This window comes from Lolium perenne, chromosome 1, assembly GCF_019359855.2.
Source record: "Lolium perenne isolate Kyuss_39 chromosome 1, Kyuss_2.0, whole genome shotgun sequence".
Taxonomy (NCBI): domain Eukaryota; kingdom Viridiplantae; phylum Streptophyta; class Magnoliopsida; order Poales; family Poaceae; genus Lolium; species Lolium perenne.
In genome coordinates this window covers 184,445,948-184,458,655 of record NC_067244.2, presented here as the reverse complement: position 1 = coordinate 184,458,655, position 12,708 = coordinate 184,445,948, and the positions used below count along the sequence as shown (strand labels likewise).

Genomic DNA, 12,708 nt, shown 5'->3' with positions numbered 1-12,708 from the left:
AAATCGAAAAGAAGCTGGCACATGGGATCTTCCAACCTTACTTCTCTACCATTACGTAAGAAGTTGCCACTTCTTCGTTAATGGTGATCGCAGTTTGGACCAAACTAAGAGATTTATGGACCCACCCCGGGTCAACGCGGTTACAAAGGAGGACATCACGTAAGAATTTCCAATTCACACGGTCATATGCTTTCTCAAAGTACAGTTTCAAAAAGACTCTCCTTAGCCTCTTGGACTTGGTCTCGTGTACAATCTCCTCGCGAATGTGGCACCTTTGATAAATGCGGACTAGGTACTACTGATCTTACGATGTGCAATCGGAGAAAGACATAACCCATAAGGCTTTGCCACGAGGGTGAAGATTACGTTAATCAGGGCAACCAGCCTAAAACGACGAATATGTTCCGCTCCCACCACTTTAGTAATCAAGGTGAGGACCCAAAAATTGAGCCTCACAATGTTCAACCAGCCAAGTGTGAAGCTATTGAGGATTTCAAAGATTTAAGGTTGGACCAAATCCCATATTCTCTTAAAGAAGATCATAGAAAACTCGACCATCTGGTCCGGGGGGCTCTATCCACCTTCATGCTCGACATCACATCGTCCAACTTTTTGCTGGAGAAGGTCGACATGACAACATCATTTTCTTCCAGAGATACACAACTAGCCGACGAGTCCAAGATGATGCCTTCTCTGGACCGACCAAGTTCCGCCATCTATCTCCTTTTAGATGGTGCGTTGAAGGAGAGCCTTTTTCGAGGGTTTGTTCTTCGGAGACGTCCGACGAAGGTCGAGACACGGTCTATCTTCGGACTAGCTGGTGTGGAGTTGTGCTAGGCTCGTTGCTCGCAACAAGTGGTAGTCTTATACTCAAACCTCTACCTCCTGTATAAATACGGTACACCTTTAGCGTACTCTAAAAAAGTTGTTGTCCTCTATCAGATCTGGAAATCTCATCTAGAACCAAATTGAAGTCACCAAAATTTGCATATCTCATCTTGAAACTAAAAAATGAGGTGTCTTTATGAAAAAAAATACTGTAACGCAACAAACATTGTAAGAACCGTTAAATCTCTTAGAAAACTATAGTTAGTGTATTACAAGTATTTTTAAATATGGTTCAGGAACTAATCGTGCAATGGTCAATCTTTTTTTGCGAAACAAAATATAAATATAGACGTTCATATATATATATATATATACCAGCACTATTCTGCAACCGGTTGCAGAATAATATTCTGAGCACCGACTTGTACTTTCCTGGACACAAGGTTGCACTTTCCGGATAACAGAGTTCAACTTTCTGTCGAACTTACCTGAACTTCCCGTTTTCTTTAGAGGTACTGATTATACCACGAGTTTTTCAACCATTTGTCGAAACTATGCAAATGATATACCGTTGGATAGATAATGAAAAAACGCAACTTTTTCATGTTCACACTTTTCACAGATTTTGCACGGTTTAAATTTAATTTTGAAAATACGAAAACGCTTCTATATGGCCAGAAAACGAACTTTTAGTTCGATTTTCGAACCGCTTATCGAAACTGTGCAAATGCTATACCGTTGAAAAGATAATGAAATTGCGCAACTTTTTCATGTTTTACGTTTTTTCAAAATCCTCACAGTTTTTGAACAATTTTGAAAATACCGAAATTCGGACGTACTCAAAAAATAAGCGGACAGTAATTTGGACGATTTGTTTCAACCGTATGTCGGAATGATGCAAATGATATGGCGTTGGAAAGCTACGGATTAGGCGCAACTTTCATCTTCCAATTGTTTTCTCTAGTTCCTTATAGTTTAAGAGAATAACTCGAATTACTGTCCGCCCGTTTTATGAGACGGGCACCGAATGATTTTCCCCATGATTTCTATGCGGTATATTTAAGCAATGCAAATGATATACGGTTAGAAAGGTGTAAAAAAGGCGCATCTTTTTCATATATATCATTTTTGCCAAATCTAAATGGTTTAAAATTAATTTTAGAAGTTTTGAAATCATGTTTCCGGTATAGTTTGCGAGATAACGACTTGAATTTGATGCATTAGATCTCTTTATTTGTTGTGAAATGTTGTAGGTAATGAAATTAGACTCCTAATCTATCAGATAAACCTTTGGGTGGCAATGGTTGAGGTGGTTGGTGATCAAAACAATGAGATTTGCACAATAGATTTTCGTCTCGCAAAAACAGAGCATTGAACTTCTCTCGACATGTGCTTGTACTTCTCGGGAAACGCGGTTCTACTTCTTGGTGCGGTTTCACGAAACCGTTCAGAAAAATTAATAAATTTTTATCTAAACACTTTCTACTTCCCGTAGTTACAGCTTGTACTTCCTGCAATCACCACTCGTACTTCTCGGAATCACTGATTGTACTTCCCGCGGATGAGGGGATTTTTTTGTTTTTTGTGTATTTGTATTTTGTCGGCTTTTTGTACTTCCTATATTAAGTTTATGTACTTCTTGTGTCGAATGGTTGTACTTCTCAACTTGAAGTCTTTGAACTTCTTCGCGAATAACGAGATTATTTTGTTTTTTTGTATATTTGGATTGTTATCGGTTTTCTTGTACTTCCTATAATAAGTGGTTGTACTGCCCGTGTCCAATGGTTGTACTTCTCGCCGTCAAGTATTTGAACTTCCTCGCGGATGATGAGATTATTTTATTTTCTTGTACATTCTGGTTTTTTCGGTTTTCTTGTACTTCCTACAATAAGTGGTTGTACTGCTCGTGTCGAATGGTTGTACTTCTCATTGTCAAGTATTTGAACTTCCTCGCGTATGACGGGATTGTTTTACTTTTTTACATTCGAAATTTGTCGGTTTTCTTGTACTTCTTACAATAAGTGGTTGTACTGCTCATGTTGTATGGTTGTACTTCTCATCATCAAATATTTCAACTTCCTCATGAATGATGGGATTATTTTGTTTTTTGTACTTTCTATATTAAGTGGGTGTACTGTGCCGAATGGTTGTACTTCTTACCGTCAAGCATTTGAACTTCTCCTCAAATGACGGGATTATTTTATTTTTCTACATTTGTTTTTTGTCTGTTTTCTTGTACTTTCTATATTAAGTGGGTTGTACTACTCATGTGGAATGGGTGTACTTCTCCTCGCCATATTTTTGAGGGTGCACGGATGAGAGCCTCGCACCAGCAACACGGCAGTATCAAGTGGCTGTGATGGAGCTCGTCACCTACGTCCAAGGGAATTCTCTGCGTGGAGGGGCATCTCGTGGATGGCGGCGGGGCTACTCGAGGAGGCCCTCGGTGCGGTGTTCTCGAAAGACAAAATAATTATGCCTGGCAACTACGCTACGTGTGCTTCTAGAGGGATAAACTGCTGCTTAATGTACTGCTACTGAATACGTGCATGTGTTGCTTTTATTGCTGCTGAGTGCTTCCCATATGCTCGAGCCTACTTTGCTTGGAAGAATATGCTGCAATAGTGTGCTTGTACTACCGAGATGACATAACTGCCAAATCCAGAAATAATATTTTAAGAATGCTCCGCAGTAGGGAAACCACATCGAGTGTAGCTGGCCATCCACAAAAATCAAGGATGGCGCCAGGGACAGAGCACTTCGCCCATCTCTATGATAGCCCATAAACGAGTGTATTGCTTGTTTTAAATGGATGTACTGCTCAGTTCTTAAAGAGTGTAGTGCTTAATGATAAACCAGTGAACTTCATAAATAATAAATTGTATACTTCTCGTGAAGAAATAAAAAAAAATTCCACATTAGCATGGTGCTACAATTAACAAAACAATTCTCTCTTTTTAGAAAGTAATCTCCCAAACAGTGCTGTTAAAAAGATGAAAAAAAAATCATTTCCCCATGGTTCTGCCCACCAGCTCGAACTAGCAGTAGATGGCACTGATTCTGTAGAAGAACAACGCTATGTTTTGCATTGAAAGCTAGCTTCTCCCTCCAATTGATTAATTCATAATTTTTTGCTTACACGGGTATTGCACTCCGTTAAATTACGTGTACATCCCCTGTCAATATGCTTGTACAACTGACTAGTATGCAACTGTACTTGTTTTTCCACATTCCAACAGTATTAAGATCAACAAGCACCAACAAAAATTCAAGGAAAGATCTCCAAACACTGTTAGAGACACAAAACCCAATCATAGATTTTTTTGCCGGCATGGCATCAACCAAATAACAGAAAAGAAAAACGCATCTATAGAGGTGCTCTGGGCTACAGCGGGCTTCCGTCGTGGACTCGTGGACACCTATATCTGCTTCGTCTCCAACAAAAGCAATAGGAAGTAAAGCTTTTTATCCTCAAGCAGTACAAGACGTGGCATTGCAAAGTACAAATACCCAAGTTACATTATAGTTATACTGCTTGTGCGGCCCTGCATAGGGAAGAACAGAAAATGGAGAGGGAGCTGAACTATCCTGGCTTGCCGCCTTGCCGGTCGCCGTGGAGACGGAGGGTAGGAGCATGAGGAGGCTGTCGTACTAGAAGTGGACGGCCGCGGCCGTGCTCGTATGGCCGGAGATCGCGGCTTACTCATTGGTTGCAGAACCACAACAGAGCTGCAAGAACTGAATACGTTCCTTGAAAAAAGCGAGGAGCAATACTAGGGGGCGAGAGAGCAGCTAGCAGCAGCGACATACACAGGCAAAAAGAAAGAAATCAACAAAGCAGCAGCACCGCACGAGTACAGGGAAAGAAGCAGGCAAGCAGCTCGTGTAGAGAGATTGCGGCAGTGGTAGCTAGAGATAACAGCAGGCGTGCGGCCGCTGCTTTTGGGTCGCACTCGACGGGATGCGGCCAACGGCGAAGCTGGGTGAGCACGGAACGAGGTGCTAAGAATTTTGGGTTGGCCAGCCACAGAAGTCGGGAAGTCATGGGGCTCCAATTTCCCGCGATGCGGTCGTACCCAGACACGCTGGGGACGGCGCTGAGCGACCAGGGGCCGGGCACCGCAGATTCTTCAGCGTCGGAGGCGGGATCCTACTCTGCCAGGGTTGACGCGACCCGGCGGCGAGCAGGGGCATGGGGGCGGCAAGCGCGACGAGCAGGGGATGGGCGCGTGAGGGTATGCAGAAGCGGCGCAGCAGTCGCCGGCGGCGGTTAGGATCCTGGCGGTGCACGCCGGCATCGGGCGTGAGGCCGTGCTCCGGGGCGGCAGCGGCGCGCGGTTGGTAGGCTGGCCGCCGGGAGCACATCACGGAGAAGGTTGGAGGAAAGTGCATAGGGGTGGTTGGGGGTCCAAGTTTTATTATCGAACCGGTACGGTGGGCTTCTGCCGCACTGACACCCTATATGGGCCGATGATGCTCAGAATAATATTCTGATATATATATATATATATATATATATATATATATATATATATATATATATATATATATATATATATATATATATATATATATATATATATACATACACTCACCCATATTCACCTTACCCCTATGAGCACATCCAAGAGACTACGTCAAGAAGCTTGTTCCGCCGGATCTTGAGATTTACGGTCACGGAGCCACCAGAAACGCCTTGTAGTTGACGAAAATGCTGCCTCCCACTAAAGAATATTCCGTTTTCGTGCAATGGTCGAATTGTTGCCCAATACTGATTTAGTGAGACGGGCTGTGGCAGAAAATGGAAAGAAGTCTACATAATCCCATATGTATAAAATTTAGTACACTAAACCCACCTACCTATTATGTGGACTATTTTCGCAGAAAATGCTTTTGGAGAACACTAGCTACGCTGGTTTAGTTGTCCAAAAAAAAAAAAAGCTGGCTTCGCAATATTTTTTTTGAGGGGGCCAAAATTGCTTGCTACTAGTGGAACTCGCACCGTCACACGTCCGCAGCTTGTAATCACTCTCGCGCGAGTCGTCCGACTGCCTCCCCGCTCCAGATCTCGCCAAAACAAGCGCGCTCCCGGCATTTTCTCCATCGCCATCGTCCCTGCCGACGCTGGTAGATCCGGCGGACGGCGGTCCGGCGCACCTCGTCGGTTGTTGAGGTATAATTTCCCCCTCCTCCTCCAGACCCTTCCTTCTTCTCCTCCAATTGCCCTCCCTCCCTTACTCACTCCTTATTGTGGTTGGCCCGTTCGCCGGATCCGCCCGTCGCACCCCTTTTCCGCCCGTGAGTACCACTCCCCATCCCAACGATCTCCTCCTCCCCCCCCCCCCCCCCGGTCTCCTTCCTTCCCCGGCTCCCTTGATCCTCCTCGGCCCGCCTGTCCAAATTAGTGTGGCCTAGATGCCGGATCTGAGATCCATAGCGTTGTTCACGTCGTACATTTGGTGTGTCAAATCTGAGATGCCGAAAACTGTTTGGATGGCTGTGTTGGATGTGATCTTGTTTAGTATATATATCCTTTCCTCTGACGGCAATGCAAACCTGGTGCGCCATGTTCTTTCATCTCCGAAAGATTTGTTTTTTACCGCTGAAAATTCGTTGTGATACTGTTCCGCAGATGACAAGTTCATGGTATTGGCGGGCACAATTTAGTGTGCACTAGAAGATGAACACACCATGATTTTTTCCTCTCTAAAACCGAGAGATGGGACGTACGGTTTAGATCTTGCCATTCCATGACGCTGAGATACGACTCCTCCCCGCTGTCGCCCATCTTATGGCTACCCACTGTCTTGCCAGATCAGACTCACTCTCCCAGATCTGAGCCACATTTCTTTGTTTCAACCAACTGCGCCTCCTCCCTGTGGCAGCCTGCGCAGTTGAGCTTCAGTTGCAAATCCGCCATCATCATCCTTATTGGGTACTTCGTTGTGATACTCCTAATCCAGACCTTTCATCCTCTCTGATCCTTCCAGTTTGTTGTGGACTGTCTGCTCTGTGGTGGAGTACTAATACTACACGTAGTTCACTTTCAAACCTTTCGAAGGTTGTGCTCCCATGTTTGGTCCGCCCCTTGATCTACCGCTGCTCCCATGTATCACATATTGCGGATGTTCCTTTATTTTTGTGATCTCCTAAAGGGTCATATGTTTATTGATCTAGCAGTGTTTTCTTTGGTCAAATTCTCGTTGCCAAAGTTCCTCCCACTGAGTGCTAGTTAGACATTTGATCCAAGTAGAAATAATGGGTCAAACTGCCTGCAAAATTCCTCTCGCTGAGTGCTAGTTAGACATTTGATCAGAGTAGAAATAATGTGTCAACTGCCTGAACTGAGCATGGTACTGCCTGCTAGAACCAAACAAGGGAATTAACCGTCATACCACCAAATGTCATCATTTAACCAAACAAAACCTTGTTGGATTAAGGTGCATGTCCAACAGCAATCTTAGGGCTTACTTCGTTTCTTGCTCTGAAGTTTGAACGGCTAGTATTCAATAAATAGATGTCTCCTCTCCTACTGATCCAGTTACCTCCTTTTTTCTTCTGTCTGTTATTGTAGCTTTATTGGATGGCTATTTTCTGATTGTACTATTCTTTCTACCTCCTGCAGGTGCATAATTCGCTGAATTGTTTTAAATAGTTCCAGCGGCGAACATCGCTATTCAAAATGGTATGCCTGATTTCCTTAAGCCTGTCAGTCTATCTGTGATTAACTTCATTAGATCTGGCTTATCGTGGTGTTTTCTGATATATTGAACATGTTTCCCGCTTTTCTCATAAAATAAATTTAATAAGTAGTCCCACTTTATTGTTGGATGAGCTGATTGTTTTCTTGTACCCTCAGGTGGTTCTTGCTGCTTCCATCATCTCGAAGTCCGGAAAAGGTGCGTTGGGTTAGATAATTTCAGTTAGTGACTGGATATTCATGCCAATCCCCAAATAATACATTCCTAATCTTTTATTATAGCATGCATCCATATATTATTCAGTGAAATTTTGCTAACTGGAGTGATAATATCCTATTATAAATTGTTGAAGCAGCAATAGTGAACAAGCTGTTATCATAGTGCAGGATCAGTACATTTCTAGCTTCGATAATCTGTTGGTCAGTGTTGTATAGAACTGATTTGTAGCCTTAATGGTACTAGCCTGAAAGTCCTTTTGTATGGTTTTGTGCAGCACTTGTTTCAAGACAATATGTTGATATGTCTCGAATAAGGATAGAAGGATTACTCGCAGCATTCCCAAAACTTGTTGGGACTGGGAAGCAGCACACTTATCTTGAGACTGAAAGTGTTCGTTATGTTTATCAACCTATTGAAGGCCTATATCTGCTCCTTATCACAAACAAGCAAAGTAATATTCTTGAAGATCTGGACACACTGAGGCTACTATCCAAGCTTGTATCCTGTTTTCATATCTTCAGTCTTGCAATTTAGAATTTAACATACTGATAATGTCATATTTAAGCAAACACAAAAAATAGAGTATTACTTTTCTAACTTAAGAATTTGTTCCTTAACTAGTAGCACATAATATTATGTCCATGTTGAGCATGGTGGTAGATTTACAAAGGAAAAACAATATAAAATTACTAGAGCTACACGTGGGTAGTAGATTTACAACGGAAAATACAATATAAAGTTACTAGAACTACATGTGGAACTATAAATTTTGTGTCTAAACTGGGTGGTACTGGTACCCAGTTATGTATGCTGCTATGCTGGTCTTTTTTCTTGCAACAACCTTGTATCAAGTTCTCCTTAACATTTGTAAAGGTGCCTGAATACTCCGCACTGGATGAGGACTCAATCTGTAAAACAGCATTTGAACTTATATTTGCATTTGACGAAGCAATCTCTCTTGGAAACAAGGAAAATGTAACAGTGCAACAAGTCAAACAATACTGTGAGATGGAGAGCCATGAAGAGAAGGCACACAAGCTGATGATGCAGAGCAAAATCAATGACACTAAGGATATCATGAAGAAGAGAGCTAATGAGCTGGACAAAATCAGGGTCTGCCCTACTCTTTTGTCTATTTTAAATATATTCTACCTTGCTGGGGAGAAAAATAACTTTTAATTTAGTGAGCTTTGGCCACTTGGCAAAAAGTCACTAATTTCCAGCCACTCCATATTATTTGGGATATTCAGGTGTCAGTTTTAGGCTCAGTTAAGTCTTCTATAGCTGGTATCAGCTCCTTCAGGTGTCAGTTTCATTGAGTCACACTTTTCCAGTTATCCAGTTAACATGTCTCTGACTAAATTTTCTAGTTTCATATAATAGATTGTGGAGCATTAGAACTTGTAAGCGCACACAGGAAAATGTATTACTTGCGTGAGCAGTGCTAGCTAACTTATATTATAGCCCAATGCAGGAATTGAGTCGAGTAATATAAAATGATAGCCTTAATATATCAACAACAATCTGTTATTTTAAAAATAGTAATTGTATTTTATTAATTACAACCGTCTCATGCTATTTATTGAGCATTACTTTGTTCATGTATTAAGAAATATGATTTTCTGGTTGGTGTTGCGACAGATGGAGAAAGGAAAACTTGACAAAGGATACTCGTCAATTTCTGGTCCCCGTGTAATTGAAAAGAATTTCAGCGACATGAACATTACTGGTACTGGCTTTGGAAGTGGTTCAAGTGTGAGCACTGATATGGACTCATTTGTTAGTAAACCCAAAGGTGGTTACTTAAGTCTTTTTAGTCATCTTTTCCAAATACTTGTTTCACGTTAATGAAAAGTTACTGTTCAAAAACATTTATGTGGGGATTTCTTAAAACCTTTCCTTTCATTGTTTACATGTACTTCTATGTCATTGTGGTGCATTTCTCATGTAGATGAAACATGATATACTTTCACTCTTTCACCTAACCTGCCCGTGCTGTAAAACTAATCTGTACTTCGTGTGATAACAAGGATGCAAAGGTTTTGAAATTTTGAAACGGTGCCAAGGGAGCATATGCTCCTGCTTCCAAAAAAGGCATTTTCAAAATGTCAGAAAAATCTGAATATTTTACTGCATGTCCATGTCCATGTCCTATGTTCATTTACAAAGTTCCAGGGAAAAAAAAGACATTTTTTGCGGCCTGTGCAAAAAGGAAAATTTGGTTCTCCAAAAATGGCCTTTTACATTCCAGTTTTTTGTCTTTTTTTTGCCTAGAACACAAGATGCCTCTTCACAAAATTTTGTGGACTTGTAAAAGACAGAAACATGTGCTGTCAGAAAAGTTCAATTTTTTTTTTCTAGCAAGTTTTATGAACCTGCTTTTCCTCCAGGAGCCAAAATGACCGCTCTTGGGTTTGCTTTACACTATTCATGATTTTTGTTTACTCAGCATACCTACATATCACTTCATGCTCCATATGAATTTTTTATTAATAAAAGCCCCTGTCTATTGATTTCTCCTGTTTGATTGTTGGTTAGGTGTGATAGATCAATCTCTTGATTTCTTAGATTTGCCAAGTAGGGTAGCTCTATTCAGATCTTTCGAGACAGATTTCCCCTCATGTTAATGACTGACACGTATATTATCTGCCTTGTACTGTTGTTAAAGAGAGAGTTCAGGCATCTATGTCATGTCCATTTTGGTCTAATTCATAGCATCATTTCTGCAGGTCGTCCGTCAGCAGCAGCTGCTGCTCCTGGTAAAGGTTTGGGTATGAAGTTAGGCAAATCACAGAAGACAAATCAGTTCATAGAATCTTTGAAAGCTGAAGGAGAAGTCATATTGGAGGATGCACAACCAAGTTCAGTTTTAAGGTCCTCACCTCTTCTACCAAGCGATCCCATCACAGTGACTATAGAAGAGAAGCTTAATGTAACAGTCAAAAGAGATGGAGGTGTTAATAACTTTGATGTGCAAGGGACCCTTGCTCTTCAGGTCATTAATGACGCAGATGGATTTATCCAGTTACAGGTAATTTTCTTCTGAACTTCAAGCAATATCTACATTTTATTTTCTTTGCCATCTTAGCATATTACAGTATTTTACACTCATTTTTTGCGAATACAGTATTTTCTTGCGAATATAGTAATACAATATTGACCATTGTTATAAGTTTGACATTTACTTTCATTTCTGTTCAATATACGTGTTGCTGATAAGAAACCTTATTGAGTTCTATTATGCGTTTTCTAATTGCTGACCATGCAATTGATTGGAGCTTATATCTCTGATTTGTGGTGTGCTTTACAGATCGAAAACCAAGATGTATCTGGACTTAGCTTCAAAACACACCCCAATATCAACAAGGAGTTATTTAACAGCCAGCAAATTGTTGGAGCAAAAGATCCAAACAGGCCTTTCCCAAGTGGTCAAAATGAAACACCACTTGTGAAGTGGAGAATCCAGGGCATGAATGAATCGTCTTTACCTCTGTCAGGTGCAAAATTGCTTTATTCTCTTCTGGCACTCTTAATTCGGGATTTCTGTAACTTGTCTTGTTTGTGTAGTTAACTGCTGGCCGTCGGTATCCGGGAATGAAACCTACGTCAACATTGAATATGAGGCTTCAGAGATGTTTGACTTAAACAATGTTGTCATAACTATTCCTCTGCCTGCACTACGGGAGGCTCCAACTGTTAAACAGATTGATGGAGAGTGGAAGTAATGTTTCGACTTACTTTTCAGTTTGCTTTCTTGGTTATGTTTTATTTATGAAAATATCTTGCAGAAATTATCAGTGACAGTTTTCTTTATGTACATGAGAATTATGCCTTTGCAAATCCAGCTGTATGGCCTTCAGCAGTCCTAGTATCACTCACTCCCTTAGATAGTTAGATATGGTCAATATTATAATAACTGTTTATGTTGGTCTTAATAAATAAGTAGTGATGGCTAGCATTCCAGTCTTAATTCTTACAGCTGTTTTTTCGAACCATTAAGGGATTGTCATGAAGGAAAGAAAGCTTGCATCCATGGAGCATTAGACTCTATAGTTCTATAGAAACTATGGTTTATTTTATTGCTCTGTTTCCATCATTGCATTGCAATGACGTTTAGCTGCATATATATGTTGTTTGCTTTACTTATTGTTAGTATTTAACTTCTCCTTGTGCATATAGGTATGACCCAAGAAACTCTGTGTTGGAATGGTCCATTCTTCTCATTGATCAGTCGAACCGCAGGTGCATGAGCCATATGATTTCGTTGAATCATAATATTTTTTTTCATACGTTGTCCAATCATGTCTTACTAATAATTGTTTTTTACCTTCTCAGCGGGTCTATGGAATTTATTGTTCCCCCAGCTGATCCGTCAACATTTTTCCCCATATCTATTGGATTTGCTGCATCCAATACTTTCAGTGACTTGAAGGTTACTTTCTACTGTACTGGTGGACTCGCTGCTTCATATGTCCCCTGATCTCCCCATTTATTTATTAGTTTTCTGGAATTTTTGCAGGTCACTGGAATCAATCCTCTGAAGGAAGGTAACCCTCCAAAGTATGCACAGAGGGTCCGCTTGGTTGCTTCTAACTATCAAATAGTCTGAAGCCACAGTTAAAGTTCTTACTGCTGTTTCTTGTTAGTGGCACAAGGGGTATCATTTTTCATCAATGTTGTTTAAAAACGTCTTGATTTGGCCTGTTCTATATGTAGCGTGTTGCACATGAGAAATAAAAGCATGAATTCTCCTGTACTATTGTTGGCCATTGTTTTGTGTTTTTCTTGTGAGCCGTTTCTTACGTTATCTGGTCTTTGTACTTTGCTCTGGTTAGCTATAGCCAAACCATGAAGCCATCTTATTTACAATATGATTTGGACAGTCCTGCAATAAATTTTGTTTGTGAACCTTTTGCAAATTCTTCTAAAGTTACATGTCAGTGTTTTGAAAAACGATACA

At 40.9% G+C, this 12,708-nt stretch overlaps 1 protein-coding gene across 1 annotated transcript; it reads left to right on the top strand.

The window, feature by feature from the left end:
• The first annotated feature begins 5,843 nt into the window (after positions 1–5,843).
• LOC127315479 (coatomer subunit delta-1) lies at positions 5,844–12,504 on the top strand. The gene is made up of 12 exons (XM_051345968.2): positions 5,844–6,001; positions 7,454–7,513; positions 7,688–7,727; positions 8,023–8,246; positions 8,622–8,861; positions 9,390–9,543; positions 10,478–10,779; positions 11,059–11,245; positions 11,316–11,469; positions 11,928–11,990; positions 12,084–12,180; positions 12,268–12,504. Exons 2-12 carry the CDS (start codon positions 7,511–7,513, stop codon positions 12,355–12,357), a joined length of 1,554 nt encoding a protein of 517 aa, XP_051201928.1. The 5' UTR covers positions 5,844–6,001; positions 7,454–7,510; the 3' UTR covers positions 12,358–12,504.
• The last annotated feature ends 204 nt before the right edge of the window (positions 12,505–12,708 follow it).

Excerpts from the sequence above, each read along its gene's own strand:
- LOC127315479 (XM_051345968.2), top strand. Across the intron at positions 8,247-8,621 it reads TGAGGCTACTATCCAAGCTT|GTGCCTGAATACTCCGCACT; the intron begins GTATCCTGTTTT and ends ACATTTGTAAAG. Across the intron at positions 8,862-9,389 it reads ATGAGCTGGACAAAATCAGG|ATGGAGAAAGGAAAACTTGA; the intron begins GTCTGCCCTACT and ends GTGTTGCGACAG.